The sequence below is a fragment of the Bos taurus genome, chromosome 13 (genome assembly GCF_002263795.3).
Source record: "Bos taurus isolate L1 Dominette 01449 registration number 42190680 breed Hereford chromosome 13, ARS-UCD2.0, whole genome shotgun sequence".
In the NCBI taxonomy this organism is placed as follows: domain Eukaryota; kingdom Metazoa; phylum Chordata; class Mammalia; order Artiodactyla; family Bovidae; genus Bos; species Bos taurus.
In genome coordinates this window covers 65,034,306-65,057,891 of record NC_037340.1, presented here as the reverse complement: position 1 = coordinate 65,057,891, position 23,586 = coordinate 65,034,306, and the positions used below count along the sequence as shown (strand labels likewise).

General features: G+C 42.4%; 1 protein-coding gene across 9 annotated transcripts in view; it reads right to left on the bottom strand.

The window, feature by feature from the left end:
- PHF20 (PHD finger protein 20) overlaps positions 1 to 23,586 on the bottom strand; it is a 128,209-nt gene that overhangs the window by 26,405 nt on the left and 78,218 nt on the right. For 7 of the 9 annotated variants that reach the window (XM_059892644.1, XM_010811483.4, XM_005214740.5 and 4 more), the window contains 4 exons: positions 17,859 to 18,137; positions 3,016 to 3,114; positions 1,884 to 2,048; positions 613 to 791 (listed from right to left, as the gene is read on the bottom strand). In XM_059892644.1, the coding sequence (XP_059748627.1) occupies positions 613 to 791; positions 1,884 to 2,048; positions 3,016 to 3,114; positions 17,859 to 18,137 (722 nt within the window). The remainder of the gene's footprint in view (positions 1 to 612; positions 792 to 1,883; positions 2,049 to 3,015; positions 3,115 to 17,858; positions 18,138 to 23,586) is intronic. The other 2 variants (XM_015474164.3, XM_059892645.1) reach the window with 1 other exon arrangement.

Sequence of the window (23,586 nt, the reverse complement as noted above, 5' to 3'; positions counted from 1 at the left end):
TCCACCAGGCAACAGTCACCTCCAGCACGACCGTGATTAAGAGCAAGAGAAGGGCAGAGGCAACCAGATGCTAGCCAGTGACGGTCTCCCAGAGCAGGCAAGGAACTCCCCGGCATTCACCCTCGCCAGGAGACACATCCCAGAAATGGAGATGACAACTACAAATGCCAGGGAAATAAAGAGTAAGAAACAGACCACCATTTCACTAGGTCATAAAGAAAATCTGCCTTAGAGAGAAGATATGGGTCCATAGGAAGATCAAACTGCCCCTCCAGAGTGTTGGGTCCCTATTCAACTCCTCACTGTGTGACCACAGGCAAGGCCCTCCCCATTCACCAATGTCCAGCTGGCCTAAGCAGAGCATGAGAGATTTACACTCAACGATCCCTCAAGTCCTCTCTTATTCTATTAATAGGTTATTTATACCGGCCTGAGATGCAGAGAAAGCTGAACGAGTAAGCAAAGCTCAACCTAGTGCTGAAAATACTGCCTACCTGGGGCTTCTGACCTGACTTGTGATTCTTGCTGGCCTCGAATAGTAGCCCTTCAAAATTCCCACCAAGGACAAGTTTGTGTTTCTCTGGACCTGTGGCTCCTGGAAGCTCCACCTACCTGAATCATGAAGTCATTTTCCTCCTGAACCTCACAGATGCAGCGGACCACTTCAAAGTCATAACGGTCATCCCCATCAAGTTCCTCGTCTGGATTAGTGGTCACATCGATGTCTTGGCCATACTCCTCATCGCTCCAAAGAAAGCTCTCGGAAGAGGACTCACTCAGATTATCCTCTTCTACGAGGAAAGGGAAAACAACAGTCACAAAATAAAAAGATAATCAACCCTAGATCACCAAGACCTGTAAGAAATGACCTTACAGACCCTCTCCTCTGTGAACTTTCACAGAGCTGGGAAATACGAACTCCAATTGGTTCCTTGGGACTGTCATCTACTAATTGCCGAAACAATATCTGCTGCATGGCAGTAAACTGAGCTCCCTTTCCTCATTTTCCCGACACTGAAGCCCAAGGTAAGTAGCTGCTCAAGGTCACAGAGCTCAATGGCAAAGAAATTGCAAATCCCCATAAACCATACAGATCATCATCCCTAATGGCACAAACGTGTTCCTCAACCTCACCACAGCCACCCAGGACCTGGTTTACAGCGAAGTCTGTATCCACAGTCACCTTCAAAACTCTGTAAACCTTGGAGAATGAGGAAAGGGAAGATTCCAGGGATAGTCAGAACTAGAATATCTAGTCTGGGCTGCCTGATTAGTGATAATTACAGCTAACATTTACTGATCACTTATTCTGTACCAGACACTGTTGTAAGTACTTTACATATACTTATTAACTATTTTCAAACTCATGATCATCCTATAAGTTGCTGAAGATGGGGAAGCTTCAAGGTTGACTTGGATTTCCCCAAGAAACCAGGTTATATGCAGAGGCCACCAACAAGAAATGAAGGAAAACGGAGGCAGGTGTGCAAGGGAAAGAGGGATAATGAAATTGGTTATAGACACACTGGCTGAGGGGTACCTATGAGACATTCTATTAAGACCAAAGTTGGAGAGAAGGGCAATTCAGGAAAGGTATAGCTAATGGCCTATTTCATTTGATGTCTGTTTTTTTTTCAGCTGCTAACTCTTTTGCAACACCATGGACTGTAGCCTACCAGGCTCCTCTGTCCATGGGATTTTCCAGGCAAGAATACTGGAGTGAGTTGCCATTTTCTTCTCCATTTATTTGATGTACTTTTTATTTAAAAGATCTAACAATTACTTGCAGAAGGCCTGAGAGTAGACTACAATATCAACGTAAAGCCAGCATGCTCAGACTATAGTGTTGTACAAATGGTCAAGCCAGCAGGCAGCCTCCTTACCAGACACTTTCACTTTCCCTCTGTGGTTTCCAGACTCTGAGCCTTGGATCTGTGGGCTCATATGGACACCAGGCTTGTGTGAGGAACCACACTTGGTAACAGCAAATGTCTTAGGTGGAGAAGGTTCCTGGGGAGTGTCACTGACCTCCTCACTGCAAGGGCATTCTGGAAGAACAAGATCAAGAAGAAATTAGCACCCCCAGACATCACCAGGGCATTCCAGAATCAATACCATCCAACCAACAGCTCTGCTGGTCAAACAGCTCAAATCCTCAGGAGGAATTCAGCTACAAAAGGGTACAGGTTAATACTTACAGTTACCTCTAAGAACCTCAAAACCAAAGCCTTCCTCACCACCCTCTCAGCCAGAAGATGGTTTGAGAATAAAATGTGGCATTCCTTTAGCTCCCAAGACTGGAGCACTGATTTTCTTAAAAATCGGCATTTTTGTTGGAGCTAGACACATACTTTTAAAGAGATATATTCTTTCTTAAAAGCGTTCAGAAATGTACATTTAAGAGTTGTATGTGCACATAATTAGAGAACGAACTTACAGTTGCCCGGGGGAAGGAATGGGGAAAGCGTTAGGGAGTTTGAGATGGACATGTACACACTGCTATATTTAAAATGGGTAACCAAAGTCCTACTGTGTAGCACAGGGAACTCTGTTCATGTTATGTGGCAGCCTGGATGAGAAGGGAGTACAGGGGAGAATCGATACACGCATATGGCTGAGCCCCTTCGCTGTTCACCTGAAACTATCACCACATTGTTAATTGGCTATACACCAACACAAAATTAAAGTTTACAAATAAATATAATAAAAACTAAAAAAGAGCTGTGTATGCAAATAAATACAGTTATTCACCTGCATATCCTCTCCTACAATGATGCTTTCACTGTGATAGGGCGATGCTGGCCAAGGCAGCACGAGGGAGGGCTTTCTATACGCCAGTGCGGCCTTGAGGCACCCAGGGTAAGTGGGCTCTTCCCCTGTCACTGCCCATGCTAGGCTGATCCCACAAGCTCCATTATAGGCTTGCTGACCCTTCCTCTCCTCAGAGGCAGGACTATGAAGCAACCCCTCTTACCTGTAAGGAAACCCAAGTGAAATGCCCCGGGGAAAATTTACCAGGTTTGGTTTTCTTTTTCTTTTTCTTTTTCTTCTTTGGTTTCACCCTCACAAACTCTTTGAATTTCTTCTCTTTATTCTTCTCCTTGTCTTTTGCAGCTAGAATTAAATAGAAGCGTGTAAGTGTTGGAATTCTAACATTCTGTTTTCAATTCCAGGATATTTATGCTTAAGTAACTAAGAACTAAAATGGGCAGAAGAACACAGTTCCCGATTGGGTACTGCCTGGGAGGTCATCTTCCATCTCCCTCAGCACTCTGCTGCAGCCCCTTCTCTAAAGCCCCTTCTGAGTCTTTAGACTAGGGGCTGGCAAACTCTAGCCCACTGCTTGTTATTGGAAATAAGTTTTACTGAAATACACTATGCTCATTTGTTAAATGTTGACCGCGGCTGCTGCCATGCTTCAGTGACAGATGTGAGGAGTAAAAATAGAGATATTCTGGCCCTCAAAGCTGAAAATACTTATTGTCTGGTCTTTTACAGAAGAAGTTTGCCAACCTTACTTAGATCACTATTCCTGAACACTGGCTACATTTTGCAATCACCAAGAAAGATTTCAGAAAATGAATGCCCGGGTCCTACACACAAAGATTCTGATTTAACTGGTTTGAATCCTGAATGTCAGGATTTTGTTTGCTAGATGATGATGATGATTCTTCTTTTTTCTTTTTTCTCTTCTTTTTTCTTTAATAATTGAAGTACAATTCACACCATATAAAAATATCCATTTAAAAAGGAACAATTCACACCTTCCAAAAGCCACAACTCTTTTCACAGCAAAGTTTCTGAAGTTATCAACACTTCCTGCCAAACTTCTCAATTCAGTTTTCCTAATTCCCACCTAAAAATCTTCCCACCTACCACTCAACTGAAGCTGCAGTTTTCAAGTTATTAATAGCTTCACCATTGCAAAACTCCAGTTGTTTCTTCTTTCTTATCAAGCATTATCTGTAGCATTTCAAATAACTGCTCATGCTTTACTCTTTCAATGTTAAGACATGTTTAAACACACACATATCCTCTGACCCAGCCATCCCACTCCTGAGAGAAAGGATAACTTATGTCCACACTGAGACTTGTAGATGAATGCCCACAGCTTTAGTTGTAATCTCCCAAGCTGAAAACTGCCCAAATGTCCATTACCAGGTGAATGGACAAATAATTTGTGGTGTATTTATACAATGAAATACTTTCAACAATAAAAGTATAAATACGTTGCATATAAATAATATGCAACAACAAAAGTAAATACTTATAAGTGAAATAAGTATACTGAGTAAAAGGAGTCACATAAAATCTAGTGCATACTGCATGATTCCATGTATATAAAATTCTAGAAACTGAAAAACTAATCTCTAAAATATAAAGCAGAATAGTGACTACCTGGGGATGAGAGAGTGGGGAGGAATGGAAAAGAGGAATTAAAAGAGGGCACAAGGAAATTTTAAGAGATGATCGATAGGTTTACCATCTTACTGTGGTAATAACCAGGTACATATTTAAATTATACAATATAAATATATGCATAAATGTATGCAGTCCACTGAACCACAACAAGTAAGCTTTAATAAAGCTGTAGGGAGGGGGGCGGGGCGGGGCTGAGAAGGAACGATCCAGCAGCATGTAGTACACAATACTGTGCAACCAGTTCTACCCTAGTTCCAAAACCTTCCCATCACTTCGGAGTAAAACCACTTCCCATTAAGCAGATTTTCCCCAAACCCTCAACCCTTGGCAACCAGCAATCTCCATCTTGCTCTGTGGATTCATCCATTCAGGGCATTTCATATACATACAATATGTGACCTTTTGTGTCTGGCTTCTTTAACTTAGCAAAATGTTTTCAAGGGCATCAGGGTTTTTTAAAAATACTCTTCAAGTGACTCTGATGTGGAATCAAGATGGATCACAAAGCAAGTGTGGAACAGAGTGAACATCCAGATTCAACGGATTTTAACTGAGCACTTGTGTGCAACGATTGCAAGTATCTCATTCAATCCTGACAACCAACTGTGTATATCATTTCCAGCTTTAAAGATGAGGAAACTGAAGCTTGGTGAGGCAGACACCAGCTTGATATCATAAAGACATTTAAAAACAGGTTCATCTGGCTGTCTAGCACCAAGTCAGCACTATCGCCCAAGCCCCTCTCCCAATCAGACATCCAGGAACTATCAGAGAAGACGGTGGGCTGCATCTCCCAGCTAGCAAGCCTAGCTCTACGGGCAGAAGTTAATCTACTGGCTAAAGAACACAGGACATTAGGGTCTCTAAGCTCCCTTCCTGTTAAAATACTCTGCAACTGGGGAACAAAGCTCAAAAACAAGAACTCTAGGAAAGACCTCAGTCTAATTTACAAAAATACTGTTTTTAAGATTAAGAAAATAGGGCCCAGGGACTTTCCTGATGGTCCAGTGGTTAGACTCTGCACTTTCACTTCAGGGGCGTGGGTTTGATCCCTGGTCTGGGAACTAGATTCCACACGCCTTGTGGTGTGGCCAAAAGCAAACAAAAATCAGGGCCCGAAGAAACAAGTTGACTTCGCCAACATCATGTAGTTGATTAGCAAAATATGGTTAAAAGTCTTCTAAATGAAAAAAAAAAAAAAGTCTTCTAAATGTCATAAAAGGTACCAAAAATATTTACTTTTCCTCTAATCCTGGGACCAGTCTTTCTCAGGAATAGAAACAAAACAACTCATTTCTGCAATGCCCACTAGAACTCATTCTATGCAGCCAGCATTACTTTAATACTAAAATCAGATAAAGACATTACAAGAAAGAAAATCTAAAGACCATTTTCTCTCATGAACATAAATGCAAAAATAATAGCAAATTGAATCCAACAATGTATAAAGAAACTTATGTACCACGACCAACTGGGATTTATGCCAGGTATAAAGGAAGGCTAGCTCAACAATTAATGTAGTCTATTGCTTTCCTCTATTTGTTCGCATTGTTCATTTAAAAAGGCCTTCTTAATCTCTCCCTGCTATTCTCTGGAACTCTGCATTCAGTTGGGGATATATTATCCCTACTTTCTTCAATATAAGCCTGAATTATGCAATAAGGAGCTGATGATCTGAGCCAGTCAGTTCCAGGTCTTGTTTTTGCTGACTGTATCGAGCTTTTCTATCTCCAGCTATAAAGAATATAATCAGTGTGATTTCAATATTGACCATTTGGTGATGTCCATGTGTAGAATTGTCTCCTGTGTTGTTGGAAGAGGGTGTTTGCTATGACCAGTGTGTTCTCCTGACAAGACTGTTAGCCTTTGCCCTGCTTCACTTTGTACTTTGAAGCCAAACTTGCGTGTTACTTCAGGCATTTCTTGACTTCCTACTTTTGTATTCCAATCCCCTAGGATGGAAAGAACATTTTTTTTTTTTTTTTGATGTTAGTTTTAGTCTAGAAGGTCTTGTACATTTTCACAGAACCAGTCAACTTCAGCTTCTTCAGCATCAGTAGTTGGGGCACAGACTTGGATTACTGTGATGCTGAATGGTTTGTCTTGGAAATGAACTTAGTTCATTCTGTTGTTTTTGAGATTGCACCCAAGTACTGCATTTTGGACTCTTTTGTTGACTATGATGGCTGCTCCATTTCTTCTAAGGGATTCTTGTCCACAGTAGTAGATATAAAGGTCATCTGAATTAAATTCGCCCATTCCTGTCCATTTTAGTGCACTGATTACTAAGATGCCGATGTTCACTCTGGTCATCTTCTGCTTGACCATGTCCAGTTTACCCTGATTCTTGGACCTAACATTCCAGGTTTCTACGCAATACTGTTCTTTACAGCACTGGACTTCACTTTCACCACCAGATATATCCACAACTGAGTGTCATTTCCACTTTGGTCCAGGCACCTCATTCTTTCTGCAGCCATTAGTAATTGTCCTCCACTCTTCTCCAGTAGCATAATGGACACCTTCCAACCCGGGGGGCTCATCTTCCAGTGTCATATCTTTTTGCCTCTTCATACTGTCCCTGGGGTTCTTGAGGCAACAATGTTGGAGTGGTTCACCATTTCCTCCTCCAGTGAACCATGTTTTGTCAGAACTCTTCACTATAACCCATCTGTCTTGTGTGGCCCTGCACGGCATGGCTCAAAGCTTCATTGAATTACACAAGCTCCTTCGCCACAAGAAAGCTGTGATCCATGAAGGGGATCAGTTTTCATTCCAATCCCAAAGAAGGGCAATGCCAAAGAATGTTTGCACTACTGTACAACTGCACTCTTTCCACATGCTATCAAGTTTATGCTCAAAATCCTCCAAGCTAAACTTGACCAGAATGTGAATCAAGAACTTCCAGATGTACAAGCTGGGTTTCGAAGAAGCAGAGGAACCAGAGATCAAATTGCCAACATTCATTGGATCATGGAGAAAGCAAGGGAATTCTAGAAAAATATCTACTTCTGCTAAAGCCTCTGACTGTGTGGATCACAACCAACTGGAAAATTCTTAAAGAGATGGGAGTATAAGACCATCATACATGTCTTCTGAGAAACCTATTTAAGGGTCAAGAAGCAACTGTTAGAATTGGACGTGGACAATGGACTGGTTCAAAATTGGAAAAGAATTGTGTCAAGCTGTATATTGTCACCCTGCTTATTTAACTTTTGTGTAGAGTACATTATTTGAAATGCCAGGCTAGATGAATCACAAACTGGAATCAAGATTGCTGGGAGAAATATCAACAACCTCAGATATGCAGATGATATCACTCTAATGGCAGAAAGTAAAGAGGAACTAAAGAGCCTCTTGATGCAGGTGAAAGAGGAAAGTGAAAAAGCTGGGTTGAAACTCAACAATCAGAAAACGAAGATCATGGCATCTGGTCCTATCACTTCATGGCAAATAGATGGGGAAACAATGGAAACAGTGGCAGATTTTCTTTCCCTGGGCTCCAAAATCACTATGGACAGTGACTGCAGCCATGAAATTAAAAGACACCTGCTCCTTGGAAGGAAAGCTGTGACAAACCTAGACAGTGTATTAAAAGCAGAGATATCTCTTTGCCAACAAAGGTCCACATAGTCAAAGCTATGGTTTTCCCAGTGGTCATGTATGGATGTGAGTTGGACCATAAGGCTTAGCACCAAAGAACTGATGCTTTCGAACTGTGGTCCTGGAGAAGACTGTTGAGAGTCCCTTGGACAGCAAAGAGATCAAACTGGTCAATCCTAAACGAAATGAACCCTGAATATTCATTGGAAGGATTGATGCTGAAGCTGAATCTCCAATACTCTGGCCACCTGATGGGAAGAGCCAACTCATTGGAAAAGACCCTGATGCTGGGAAAGATTGAAGGCAAGAGAAGAAGGAGCCAACAGAGGATGAGATGGTTAGATAGCATCGCCAACTCAAAGGACATGAATTTGAGTAAACTCCAGGAGACAGTGGAGGACAGAAGAATCTGGCATGCTGCAGTCCATGGGTCCCAAAGAACTGGACAATGTCCAACAACTAAACAACAACAACCATATCAACAGACTAAAAAAGAAAACTAATATATCAACTGATGCAGAAAAAGCATTTGACAAAATTCAGCACTCATTCATGATAAAAATTCTCAGAGAACTAGGAATAAAGGACATCTACTGATACAAAAAACGTACAGCTAACTTCATATTTATGTTGAGAACTGGATGTTTTCTCTTAAGATCAGGAACAAGGCAAGGATGTACCGTCTCAACACTCCTACTCACCATGGTACTAGACATCCTAGCTAGCACAATAAGACAAGAAAACAAGATAATATATAACACTGAAATGGGAGAAATAAAACAGTTTATGCTTTACCAGGATATTGGTCTTTACTATGAATTTGAGCAAATGATTGATGTGATTTGATGTACCTCCACCCACACACATATAAAAACTACTGCTCAGTCCAGTTCTTGATTTGTAAACTCAGGTTTTAATGACCTTCAAACTAAAGTAGCTGTATCCATTAGCTTAATGTAATGCTAACAGCATTAACCCAAACACTAGCAGATCTGGCTGAAGAGATACAACCTAAGTTCTGAATCCTCGAGAAGGAAAGGTACAAGCGTAGGGTATAAACTGCCAAATCCAGGGCATGCCCAGTTATGGGAGTTCCTTTGGGTTTCTCTAGCAACAACATTTTTTGCATTTCACATTTTATAAAACAGCATTGCATCCTTTAGGGAACCCACAGGCTGTAAGAAAAAAGATGGGGAAGTTCATTCCATACAAGAGATTCCTGAAGACCCCACATTATTCAAATTCACATAATTCATGACTAATATTCCCAGAAAATAAAGGCATAAAGAACACACTTTCATTGGCCTACCAGCTTTGAAATCATATGGTTGATGAATTTTCTCAATTTGGTAGGATTTGCATTAATTCAAATTTTATACATAAGGCTTTTTATATTGCACAACTTCAAACTGATCAACCTCAATTTTGAACAAAATGCATCTATATCTTAACATGATTACCACTTTACAGAGGAGAAAGTGAAGTTCAGGGAAGATGCAAGATCATACAAATTAATATATAGAAAAGATGAACTCAGATACATGGGTCTGAGTTCTTGGGCCATGTGTGGGCCCTGTGCACTGTCCCTGAAATAGGAAATGAGCACAGAGTATGCCAACTGCTCTATAATTCAACGCCGGCACCACCCTTTCCTTGCCTAGCAGGATCTGCTGGGTGGACTTGCTGGGTGCAACAGACATTGCAGGTATAGCCCAGAATCTCTTCTACCCTTCCTTCTCTGTGCAGCATTTAAGGGTCTGGACAGGATTAACCTCAAACTCACTTAAATACATAAGAGTAATCCCATGCCTCTTGTCACAGTGATAGGCTTGGACAATCTGAGCCTTGGCCAACTGGTTCATAAGGCAGGTACAGGAATAAATTAATCAAACCCGAACTTGGGACTCTGGTCCAAAGTTTATAAAAAGGGTATGTTCTTACTTTACTGTTAGATTTGAATGAAGTGGCATGAAGCCTTAAATGCTACTGGCTTCCATCCTCTGACCACAAGGGTTTAATGTAAAAACAGCAGTGAGAGGTGACATGCTAAGACAACCGACAGTCCTGGAGCAGTACACCTTCCCCAGACTTCCCTATTAATGCGTACTCACACATCCCCTTTATTGCAAAATCAAATTGAACTGGGTTTCCTGTTACTTGTAACTAAAAGCATCCTAAGTGTTGCAGCTGTTCAGAAATACGGTCATATTAAGTCTTAAAGAGTCCCCTTCTGAGGCTTCAATTAGAGAAGTAAGCAATGAGGATAAAAAGAAGAGATATTTTACAAAGTTGTTCTATAGGAATCTGTGTTTCTTGAACACAGAGGGAAGAGAGCAAGCTTTCATAGGCTCACCCTAGCTTCTGGTTGAAGACTGTCAAGTCACACGTGGCCTGAGGCGGCAGAACCCATAGGGAGAACTGTCCAGCAGGGACTAAGCTAACTCAGGTGAGTCCCTGAGGAACAGGGACAGACAAGGTGACAACAAGAAGAACTCACGCGTTCGGTCTAGCCATGTGCACAGGAAGTCTCCTGCAAGGAGGCACTTCTGTTCCCCACTGCAGGGCCCAGTGGCAGGGCACCCTTCCCTGGTGTACGGCCTAGAGGGGAGAGTATGTGCGCTGCAACTAAGTTCAAATCCTGGCTATGCCAAGTGCTAGATGTGTTGATGCTGTTCAAGTTAATCCATCTCATCAGCACCAGTGTCTGACCCATCAAGTGGGCACAACAGTACCGGTCTAAGTAAAGAACTCAGGACAGTGGCCGGCATGTAACAAGGACTCAAACAGGTGCTGGTGTTACCTTGCCTATGATACTCTCTCCCCGGAAAGTGGGGCTGGTTTGTGGTCAGGTCTCTCTCCAAACAGCTTGACCAATTGTTCCACGACCCACAGAACAGACACTTGGCTGCAGGGCTTCTTCCCGAAAGCTCAGACTTGGACAAAGAGTGACTTCCTGCCAGGGCCCTGGAGCAGGCAGCAGCCTGTCACCTGAGGAGGGCCAGGCTTTTCTGGGATGGGGCCACTTGTCCTACCCCCAGGCTGCAGGTGGCCGTCAGGAGAAAACCAGAGCCCTTCTCACTCCCTCTGTACAGCCTGCTCTCTACTTCTCCCTCAGACCCTCACTGTGCTGTGAGAGCAAAAGGACACCAGACTTCCAGGAGGGAAGCAGGAAAAAACGACATCCACAGGGGAAGTGCCTGTACACCACAGAGCACCGCCACACGCTGGGGACAAGCAGTGACCAGAGCCTGCTGTCACCTGCATGAGGGGACGGCATCTTGAGGGCACAGCAGGAGTGTGTACGCCCTTGGAGGGATCCTCACTGCCCATCAGAGGAAGCCGTCTCATGGCTTCCTAACACCGTCACTTCATCTTGTCTATCTTTCCAGCCTCATCTCCCATCAGTCCCCCACCATGGATCCCACCCAGATTTTGGCCCAAAGGAGCCCTCCACTAAACCCCTCCCTCAAGTCCTACCTTTTTCCACCTTACCTCAAACGACAGAGACTACTATGCATTCCCTAATACCCACTTCTCCACCTCTCCCACAGGAAAAGGGTATACTTGCCAGGTTCCCCTAAGCAAGGTGTGGATATCCAGATGTCCTGGCTTATGGGATATGAACAGAGGTGATGTGTGGCACTTCTGAGATGTGCCCTTAAAAGAAAAAGGCAAGCCTCACCCTTCCCTTACCAGCAGCTGAAAGACAGACAAGGTAGTGAGCGATGCTGATCCACGCAGAGAGAACACCACCCTGGGCTGGTGGGATACTGAGGAGGAAGCTGGCCCTGGACAACTGCTCAGACCAGAGCAGAGTCACCGTAGGAAGCCTACAGTTTGGCCAGAGACATAAATTAACCTCATCTTAAGCCAGCCTCTTCGGTTGTCTCTTTAAGGCACCATAATCTACATCCCAATTAAGCTCCAATTCTCCCTTCTCTCTAAGGGGAGAAGGAACGGTTCTATGAGAAGGTCAGTCTAGCACCACAAGAAAAGGTACAAAGAAGTTCCCACTCTGCTACTCCAAGGCACCTTTCAGCCTAAGCCAAAGTTTACCCAGAGTGAGAATATGAACGAAATGGACATAACAATAGGTAATAAGCACAGGTGAGGTTCCCCTTGATCCTCAGATAGTCTTTCTGGGCCAAATCTCTACTCAGGACTGAACTCACCTATGCAGAATTAAAAGCCAACACCAAGGAAGCCTGAATTCACCCCTGGAAGAGAAGTTACTAAATGGATTCTGGTATTCTAAGAAGCCTCATTTGGAAAAGCAAATTTAAACTGACCTTCCAGATTAATGTATCTGACTAAAGGCCTGGCTGAGGGAAGAAGAAACACATGAGGGCCAGAGTCAGAAGGGTACCTGAGGGACAGACGACAACAGTTTGTTCCTCTCAATGACTCTGAACTCTGATCTGCTTGTTCCTGGCATATGGATTCCTTTCCTAGTCCCCTGCCTCCTGGTCCACCCTCTACCTACCCTCACCCTTTCAGAGCTAACTCAAATGTCACCTCCTCCTCTGGAACTTCCAGCCCCTGCTCTATAGGCAAATACCTCAATCTGTGTTGCCATGGCACTTCATACATTCTTTACATAGAGCTTAGAAGTTCTCACTGTATCTGTTTCTGCGCTTTTCTCCCCACAGGAAGGAGCCCTTTCTTATGCATACCTAGTTCTACATCATCATTTTGGAAAGGAAATTAGACCTGTGAAGAGCTCAGATTACACATGAACAGGAGCAGGACTGCTACTGAGACTGAGTCTGTGGGCTTCACGCCAGAACGGTTTCTCCTCCCTAACTCTACCAAGCAGGAAATGGGGGCTGGGGGGACTGGAGGACCCAAAAAGGTCTCTGCAGAACAGTTTCTGATGCTCCTGGACCAGAAGCTCCAGGCATCTCCATATGAGAAATCTATTAGAATCCAAGTTCTCAACAGCCATAATCAAAATACTCAGCATAAAAGGGGGCACTATTTTACAGTAACTGGCCCCAAGCAGCACACGCTATGTAACATTCTGCTTTTCACTTAAGCATTATGTCGAGTTCACACTGCCTGTGATCGAGGACACAGGCAGCCCGGTGTCAGAATCTCACCTTTAAACATCTCCCCACCCGAACTCCCCCAGTTTCTGAAATCCCACACCTACAGATAAGAGCTTTCTTGGAAGTGGAGGTGAAACCTAGATATCCTGAGAGAACAGGGGATCTACTGAGCCGGTTTTATTCTTTCAAATCATAAGAAATTTAGTTATCAGATTAGTCTAGTACCCAGCAAAACCATGAGGAAACGGAAGGAGGCTCTGAGGTGAGAAAGGTGAGGGGCGATGTGTGGAACAGCAGGTGCCTTCTGAAAGGCTGGGGCCTATGACATACTCTGAACATGACTCTGCGTTGGCTCTGAAGGATACCGAGGGGTCTGACGAAGGCTCAACATGTCTAGTAACCCCAGTTCAGAGATGGTGACAACTGAGACTCCTGCTGGTTAGTGGCAGAGGCAGGATGAGTGCCCAGGGTTTTAATGTACCAGCTAGAGCACAGCAGGATGAACAGTCTAGTTCCCTCCTGCCTGGGAACTGCTGGCAATCCCAGCAGTCAGGGCTGGCAGAGCTGTGAAATCATCTATGTGTCCTGCGTGCACATGATGGGGATGGGGTGACCAGGGGGCAAGCCCCTTCCTGGCTGCACAAACCTAATCTCCATCTGGGGTACAGGGTACAGGAATGACCAGGCTAGACCCCAACAATGGCTGAGGGGCCCGGGTGGCATGCTCTGCCACCAAATAGACCAATTTTCAAAGGGCCAGCAGAGGGGGGTCACAAGTTAAAATATACGGATTTAAAAGACCCGTTCGTTCCCCCTAAAGCATTTTGTAATAGTCCATCCCTGCCAGTCTGGCGAGTATAACCATGGCTGCTGCTGCTCAGTCGCTTCAGTCGTGTCCGACTCTGTGCGACCCCATAGACGGCAGCCCACCTGGCTCCCCCGTCCCTGGGATTCTCCAGGCAAGAACACTGGAGTGGGTTGCCATTTCCTTCTCCAATGCATGAAAGTGAAAAGCGAAAGTGAAGTCGCTCAGTCGTGTCCGACTCTTCGCGACCCCATGGACTGCAGCCTACCAGGCTCCTCCATCCATGGGATTTTCCAGGCAAGAGTACTGGAGTAGGGTGCCATTGCCTTCTCCGATAACCATGACAGATCTTGTTATTTAAAAAACCTGGCAGGCAAAAATCTCCAATTCACCAACAGACTTCCAAACCTCAGTGAAAGGGATTCTTCTGTGTTGAGAGAGAATTTAAAAACCCCAGGTCCGTATGTTGGTATGAGACCCAAATGCAGTACATAAGAGTAGAAAAGTCACTCACTCAGGTTTCTTAATTTTATCAAAATGACAATACCTTGTCTATTAGTTTTGCAGTTCATCAGAGGTCAGCTGAGTTTAAAACTAAGCTCTGTGACTGCCTAGGTTCATGTCTCTAAGATAAAGACTGAGTATTTATTAAGAGTTTACTGTAGGCCAGATACTGTGCTAAGCATTTCACATTAGGTCATTTCATACAATAAAGTTCTGAGGCAGGTAGTTATTGCCATCTCACAGATGGAGAAATTGAAGCTCACGGTTATTTGCCCTAGGTCACAGAGGAAGCCGGGTTCAAATTCAGGTGTGCTGACTTCAAGCCTGCACATATTCACTCCACACAAATCAAGACACTCAAATACAGTTAATCAGGAATTCCCATCCAAACGAGAGACCTGCACACCTTCTTGGGCGGGAAACACCTCCCCTGTACTCGGGTGCACTACACTGGGAAAGGTCCCTCCTCGGACAGTCACCACGATCATCAGTTACAACCACCATGCAGACTACATGGTGTTACAGTTCTTGGATACAAAACTCCAGCACCTCAGGACTCTCCCTCCTGCCCCACCTTCAGTCATCCATCCACCTACCCCCAAGGATAACCACTGTACAGCCCTCAAACATAACAGATTCATTTTAATCTATTTTTGAACTTTATATACATATCCATCATATCATATGTGTGAGTTTATGTTTCCTTCTCCGGCTCAACATTGTACTTGTGAAATATCCCCATGTTGGCAGGTATAGCTGTACTAGTTCATTCACTTACTGCTGTTCACCATTGTATCAAGGTACCACGATTCATTTACTTGATTTACTCTTTACACATTTATTTACTCTACTATGAATAAACATTTGAGCTGTTTTCTAATCTAGGGCTCTTATAAACAGTGCGGCTTTTAACATGTGTGCAACATTTCAAAATGATTTAACTGCCTAACATAAAGACCTTCTCAGCATTTTTGTGGGAGCCAGAAGTCTAACCTCCATGTTACATATCAGAACTGAGGTATTTAATCAATACCTGAAAAATCAGAGTGGCAGAGCTGTCTCGAACTCAGGCCTTCAGGCTCCCCTACTACTGTTCCTTCCTTTCTTCCACCATAGCACTGAAAAGGGAAAGAAGAGGGGAGGGTGCTGACAGGAGTCAGAGGTCAGCTGACCACAGCAAACCAAAAGGCCAGACCAATGCATGGAGAGAGGCATTCAGACAGAACGGCCCTCAGAGCATACCAAATCCCTCAAGCCACAGCTACCTCTTTCAGGCTGTGTCTCACAACAGGGTAGGGTGGGAGCCCAGCAGAAATAGCAAAGACTTGTAACAATTCCAACTCTAATCTAAAAAGTACAAATGTTTTTCTCAATGAGAAAAACAAGGAGATAACCACTTCAAATTCCTCAGATTGGGCACATTTCTGTCAGATAATACCAAAAGCTGATAAGGATACAGACAAATCACAGAGTGGACAGGAATGTTCAAGTCAGAGCCACCATTTTCAAATATATTCTGGTACATTAACTAAAACCATTCCTTCTAGCAATTCCTCTTCTAGGTAAAATACACAAAAGAAAAGCTTGTGCCCAGGGGATGTCCACAGGCAGTCCCTGAAACATCACCTGTAAAAGTAAAAAAACTACAAACCTAATGATCCTGAGTAGGAGGGGTCTAAAGAAACTATGGTTTACTTTTTTTTTTTTTAAAGGACTTCTCTGGAGGTCCAGTGGTTAAGAATCCAGCTTTCAATATAGGGGGTGCGGGTCCAATACCTGGTCAGGAGAACTAAAGCTCCCACATGCCACAAGCAACAATGAGGAGCCCATTGCCTAAGTGCTGCAAGGAAGACCCAGCACAGCCAAAAGAAAAAAAAAAAGAAAAGACTTACACCTGAAACTGGGTTACAACCCACTCCAGTATTCTTACCTGGAAAAGTTCACGGACAGAAAGGAGCCTGGCAGCCTACGGTCCATGGGATCACAGAGTCAGACACGCACATGCATGCACGCTACTGCTGTTTGACTCATGCTAGCCTCCTCCGAGAGATCCCCATCCACTGGTGGGTACCTGAGCAGGACTCTGGTGAAGTCACCGAGGTGGTAAGTGCAGGAGTGGCCTATAGCCCATATGGGGAGTGCCCTCCCTGGTGACTACTGGTCAGCTGACCTTCTTCACATAGCTCCTTTTAGCTCAATACTTGGGCTTGCCAAGTGCACAACTAGACGGCCTACAGCTGGGGGTAACCGAGCGGCATGGACCAACTCTGTGGCCAACAGCCATGCGCAGCTACTAGCTCCTAAATATGGTTAGTCTGAATTGAAATGTTCAGGAAGGGTAAAACACATACTGGATTTTAAAAGCTGAATAGAAGAAAATGAAAATATAATAGCTTGTTAAATAGTAATTTTTATACTGATTATATGCTGAAATGATAACATTTTGGATATTCTGAGTTAAAATTTATTGAAAGAGATTTCATCTGTTTCCTTCTATGTCTTAAAACATGGCTACCAGAAAAAATTATATGCTAACTCATATTATAGTTCTAATGGATAATGCAGCACATATGACCAAGAAACGGCCACCTGACCCATTATGCTTCACAGCCTGACTAAGGAATGACCTCTCACAGGTCAGAGATCACCTGAGTTTGCATAGCCCTGCCCCACTGTCCTGAAACCTAACTCCATACTTCCTCAGGAACAATGTCAGATATACCAGAAGTTCCATAAACCACCCAACACCTATGTATTTTAAAGGAAAGGCTTCAAACCAAAAAATATATGATGATGTCACAATTTCAGGAAAACTGAATCTGGGAAGCTTGTAGAATTTACTGGAAACTCATTAATTATTCTGCAATCCCCAAGAAACATGTAATTTTTTGATTTCTGTAAGTTTCAGAAGAAATCTCCAAAAAGGTTCTCTTGTAATAAACAAGACATGTACATGAGTTTTTATGGTAACCCTTTCTACCATCATTGTAGCTTCTGTGCAAAATAAACATGGTTGTTAGAAAACATCTCCAGATGCAATTATTATGAAATTGGACCCCACAGGAGATCACATATCACCTCTTAGTTCTTTCTTTTGTTCTGTTTTGTTTTGTGCTCAGGGATGGAGCACAGGTTGGGGCGGGGGTGGCGGGGAGTGAGGATGATTGCAACCATGCTATTCTCGGTACTAGTTCCCCTGCTGGCTGCTAATGGAGCTCCCCTTCCTTGACTGTCCCCACTCCATACCTTCAGAGGCTAAGGGACTTTCTCAAGGTAACTTGAGCAGCAAGAGATAGAGGTAAGAATAAGAGTCAGATATTTCTGTTTCTTCCAGGAGGGCTATAATTCCATGATGCAATTCCTGAAAACTTGTCATTTTCAATTTGGGGGGATTCGACTGGACCAGACCAACCTAACACCCGCTCTTTGGGTCAGCCCTTCATGATACAGATACATTGCAGAACCAAAATGCTTACTTGGGGAACTGGCTGAGACCCGCTTCCTGGTCAGGCTCTCCTGGCTGGCCTTGTCTGAAGCTGAAGAGCCCCTGGTCTGGACGTGCCTCTTTCCTGGGTTCTCCTCTGGCTCTGGCGACTTTTCTATTCCGTGGAAATACTTCATGTGATAATGCAACAGTTTGGCTTTGCGGAAAAATTTTAAACAATCCACAACCGTGCACCTAAATTTGTGATTTAGGTCGCTGGCTGGTGCTTTAGATGTCACAAAATCATTTGTTCTCTTTAAAGTATTTGTTACTGGAAAAAAAAAAAAAAAAAGATCCCTCATGCTTATTGGCACTATTACAATACATGCATCAACACAACACATGGCAATAGAGTGAGAGAGCAGCATGCATGTGTAGAGGGAGACATCGATGACCACTGCTGTTTGAAAGAATGGATATAACTTCAGGGTAAATAACAAAGACTCAACTGTGATTCATCTCTTGAAAGAAGAGATCAACTTTTTTTTTTCTTTTTTAAAGCAGCCACACAAGTTCTCATGGTTTCAGAAGAACAAGGGAAAATCCTAAAAAAGAAAAAAAACCAGGAATCCAGCCCAGCACTTGTTACTCATGAGTTGGACCAGACTCAGACCTTCCATCATTCAGAAATGTTTGTGTAGGCAGGACTAGAGAATATTCCGGTAGGTTATGAAACCGAAAGGATCTCACACAAGGAGAATCACTATTACAAAGGTTTTAGTATAGAGTTTTGGAGCTCTCAGTATGATGTACTCTGTTTGATGAAGAGGACTCAGAGAAGAAGGAGGAAAAAAGACAACCAACTGAATGAAGCTGGAGGGCATGTAAAGAACTCAATGATCAAATTCAAAGAGACAAAAAAGTTTGACACCCCCTCCCTAAACCAAGAGTCTTCCCAGGTGGCTTTAGTGGTAAGAATCTGCCTGCCAATGCAGGTGACACGGGAGATGCAGGATCTGTCAGGAAGATTCCCAGAGTAGGAAATGGCAACCTACTCCAGTATTCTCTTTTTTTTTTTGACAAGAGAAGACTTGAATTCCTTTATGCCTTAAGATTCTAAGATTGTTACAGAAATATTCTTACAGAAATGTACAAAAATACACAAAAATAGTAACTACATAGGTTGAGGTCAAGCTCAAACCAATTTTTTCTGTCTCCTATTGACATATATAGAATCTCAGGATCATTGTTAACCATGCTGTTTTTTCAAAATGTTTTTTTCCCTAACATTTTAAAAAAATCTTTATTGAATTGTCTAATTTCAGTTTCTGTTCATTTGAACCCCCATGATAATACATGTTAAATTTGGTATATACATATTTTTGAACTTATTTTCTAAGCATAGAAAAACAAATTATACATGTGTATATTTTACCAAATGTCAGTTAAAACTGTATTATCAGTCTGCATCTTATTTTTTTTAGTGTATTATGGAGATCTTCCAGTGCCAATTTATATGGCTGCCTCATTTTTTAAAACATATACTACTCCAGTATTCTTGACCGGAAAATTCCACGGACAGAGGAGCCTGGTGGGCTACAGTTCATGGGGTCACAAAGAGTCAGACGTGACTCAGCACGCACGCAGGCCCCAAACCGAACAAGCAAAAGGCAACTGTCTGTCATGCATCAATAATAGAAAGTAATGCTGTCACAGGAAATCATGAGTATTAGAAACTCAATTTATTGAAGACTCCCTTCATAATACCCTCAATCCCAATGAGAGCAATCACCTTAAACTCAAGTCACCCCTACTCTACAGATTACATCACCCAAGATTACCCTGAATGTATCCTGAATGTATGGACCTTTCTTGAGTGAACCAACCTTTTTCTAAATGCAGTGATACAATTTTCATTACAAGCAAAGAGCATGCTGAACTCTTGGTAAATATGATTACCTTTTCAAGTACCATCCCATAATAAGAAGGAATAAAAAAAAATTCTTAACTCAATCTAAATCACACTCTACATTTCAAAATCAGCAGGAAGGTATGATTATAAAACTGGTAGGCTTGATGATCTGATGTATACCCACACACCCTTCCCCAAAGCAGAATGCCTTAACTCATTTTCTATCCATGACAAGAGATAAAAGAAAGAGGTTCAAATCAGTCAGACACAGTTAAGAAAAAGTAACATGAAATGAAATAGAATACATACTTCTCCCTACACACAGTTGCACCAGAAAAACAAAAAAAAAGTCAGTAAAGAAATTCAAAATTCAAACTTCTAATATATTCTAAAATGCTCTCTTAAAATACAATTTCTCTGGACTCTCCTCCCTTTTGGCCTATTAAGCTGAACCATATCAATTTGCCATTTTTATAGGTTAAGAAAGGTGAGATATTGGCCATTTCAAATGGTCCAACCTAGTAGTTCCTTTTCCACCTAACAATCTTTCAAAAATCACTGCAGAAAATTCCACTTAGCACTGTGTAAACAAACCTAAGGTCTGAGGAGGTCAGAGAGCACCAAGCCTGCCCACTACCACCCAAGGCCCACAGCAGTCAAATTCAGCTACAGTAAACTCAGCTATCCTTCGGCTTGTGTCCGAAGCCCTGTTTGTGATCAACTATTTATTTAAAAAAAAAAAAAAAAAGCCAAAATACAAACACCTTAGAACTTTTTTTTAAAAGTTAACAATAATGAGCACTTTGAATCAATTTCATGAAGAATTACCACTCTTTCTGTTCAGAACCTTTGCACCCTTGTGTACACACACCAGCCATTTGCATAAGGCAAAGACAGGACAGTGGTTAAAAGTGGGGGCTCTGCAGCTGGGCAGCCTGGTTCAAATCCTGGCTCCTCTAATTACTCCTCCTGCCTCCTAGCACCTTCATATGCAGAGTGGAGATAGCAATAATGGTAACTACTTCACTGACTTGAAAGAATTAAATGAACAGCATGCAAAGATTCTAAAACAACATCTGTTCAATAAATAGTGAATATATAGTACGATTTTGTTCAATATTCTGGAATAAGCTATAATGGAAAAGAAAGTTTTTTTTAAAGTATAGGGCTTACCTGGTGGCTCAGTGGTAAAGAATCTGCTTGCCAATGCAGGAGACATAGGTTCGATCCTTGGTCTGGGAAGATCCCACATGCTGCAGGGCAACTAAGCCCATGCATCACAACTACTGAGCCTGTGCTCTAGAGCCCAGAAACTGCAACTATTGAAGCCTGCTCTCCCTAGAGCCTGTGCTCTGTAGCAAGAGAAGCCCATGCACCATAACTAAAGAAAAGCCTGTGCAGTAACAAAGACCCAGCACAGCCAAAAATAAATAAATACATAAATAAATAATTTTTTAAGTATATGTATACAGTATCATTTTTTATTAAAGAACAAATGTGACTTATGAACAGTCTTTCAGCAATTAACCTCTCACAGCAGAAGGGCAGAAGCTCCCTTCACCCTCAGTCTCACTGCACACCATTGCAGATTCGGGGCAGAATAATGGAAACCATCCAACTTCAAATCCCAGCTCTACCCTTTATTAGCAGCAGAAATAAGCTGTGTATGGTTTTTTAAAACTCTTCTGATTATCCAGATTCCCACCTATTTCAAAACAGTTAGAGAGAGGACTATAAGATAACATACACACTCGGTGCAAAGCAGGCCATTTCAAACAGAAAACAGTCCTGGTCAACAGACTTCTGTCATTTATGGAATGTGGCTAGAGACATACTTATCAACCAGAGTGAAATACTCCTTCGACCAGCCCTCATAAGCTCTGGCTAGGAGACACATCACTTGGTAAGCATTCAGTTTTCTCTACATCCTACTAGAAATGTGAAGTCCGAAACCAACTTTAAGATTCCCAGCATGGCCATTCAGTGGGATTAATTACCCCACCTTTCAGGACATCTTACTTTCACTAATGCAGCCCCTCTCCAAAAAAATTTTTTAAATAATTACATTATACTAGGTGCTGGACAGTACCAAGCTTGATCCACCAAAATCCTGAACTTCGTGTGGTTTGTCTTTTTAAAACACAAAGTGCATTTTCTCCAAAAGTTTTACCAAACTCTATGTTGGAAGTTACATTTATCCCTAATAAACTCTACCTGATTATTTCAGTCCAAGAACTTTGTAACTTTTGTCTCTGTAACCAATTCTTAGGTCTTTATCCAGGCTGTTAATAAAGATCCAGTAGTACAAAGCTGAGGAAAGCCTTCAGAATAACCTTCAGACTGACATCAACTAATCTACACTCTCTGGTTAGAATTGCCTAAGCCAACTGAACTTGATCTATGCAAATTACCAATGCACTCACACATCTGTTTCCTCTTTGTTCATAGACAGATTTTAAGAGGGATGTGGTCAAACTGTCTGCTAAAATAAAGAGATACCTGGTCTGAGTGCTACAGTAGACTCCTCACATTCCTATGTTGAAACTTAATTCCCAAAATGATGTTATTTGGAAGTGGAGCATTTGGGAAGTGATTATGTCACAAAGGCAGAGCCCTCATGAACAGGACTAGTGGCTTTATAAAAGAGACTCCAGAGAGCTCCCTTGCCCGTACCTCCATGTGAGGTTGCTGTAAAAAGATAGCTGTTTATGAACTAGGAAGCTGGGCCTCAACAGACACTGAATCTGCTGGCACCTTGATCTTGAACTTCCCAGACTCCAGAACTCTGAGAAATAAATTCTGTTGTTTATAAGACACTTAGTCTATGGTATTTTGTTACAGCAACCCAAATGGATTAAGACAGACAGTCTACCAATCCAGTATAAGCCTCTCAAAAGGAAATACATTCAGTTTGGCAGGATAAAAATTCTTCCCCACAAAGGCAAAACCCTTGATTCCTCACAAGTAAGCAGAAGGTGGAAACAGCTAGACCGCAAAAGGTAAACAAGCTTGGCAATCAGGTGGGCTACCTGCCTGAGAGGTGGTTCTAGGATCACAGGGGCTCAGGTAAACAGATAAACTCCACAGGAGAAAAGACTACCTGCTATCCTGTCACAAAGCTCCTGGCCAAAGCTAGAGCCCTTTTCAAGACAGCAACATTAATAAGACAAAATGAGTTGCTGGTTTTGTCTGAAGGAGTAGTAAATATTTGAGAATTATGAATCTTCAACCATGGAACTTCAAGAAGATTTCCCCACAAACTCAACTCAGTTAAGTATATAAACTCATTGATATGCAAGCCCTTCTATTCTAAGCCTGTAAGTGTAACTTACTTTGCCATTTGGAGAAAACACAACCAACACAAGCATCAGCGTGAGACAAGCAGCAAAGAGAGGATAAATTAATTATGAATAACAGCCTGTGACAAACTCTGATAGATTACACAATTAACTATAGCTTCAGGCTCAAGAAGTAGATCAAACACCCCAAGACTTAAGTAATTTTCCCTTTTCATGAAAGTCTTGCAAAATGTACTATTTCAATTCTGAACACAACAAATTTTTAAAGATATGAAAATTGTATGTTCCAGACTTAACAATTTTATCCTAATTTTCCCACATGGCAGCCCTCTGTATGCATAAAGAAAACTGCATTTCACGGACTCCCCTGGTGCTCAGTGGCTAAGACTCTGAGCTCCAATGCAGGGGGCCTGGATTCGATCCTTGGTCAAGGAACTAGATCCCATATGCCACAACTAAAAGTTCATATGCCACAGCTAAAGATCCCACATGCTGCAACTAAGACACAGCACAGCCAAATAAATACAAAAATAAATAATTTTTTAATGAAGTTATTAAAACAAAAAAGC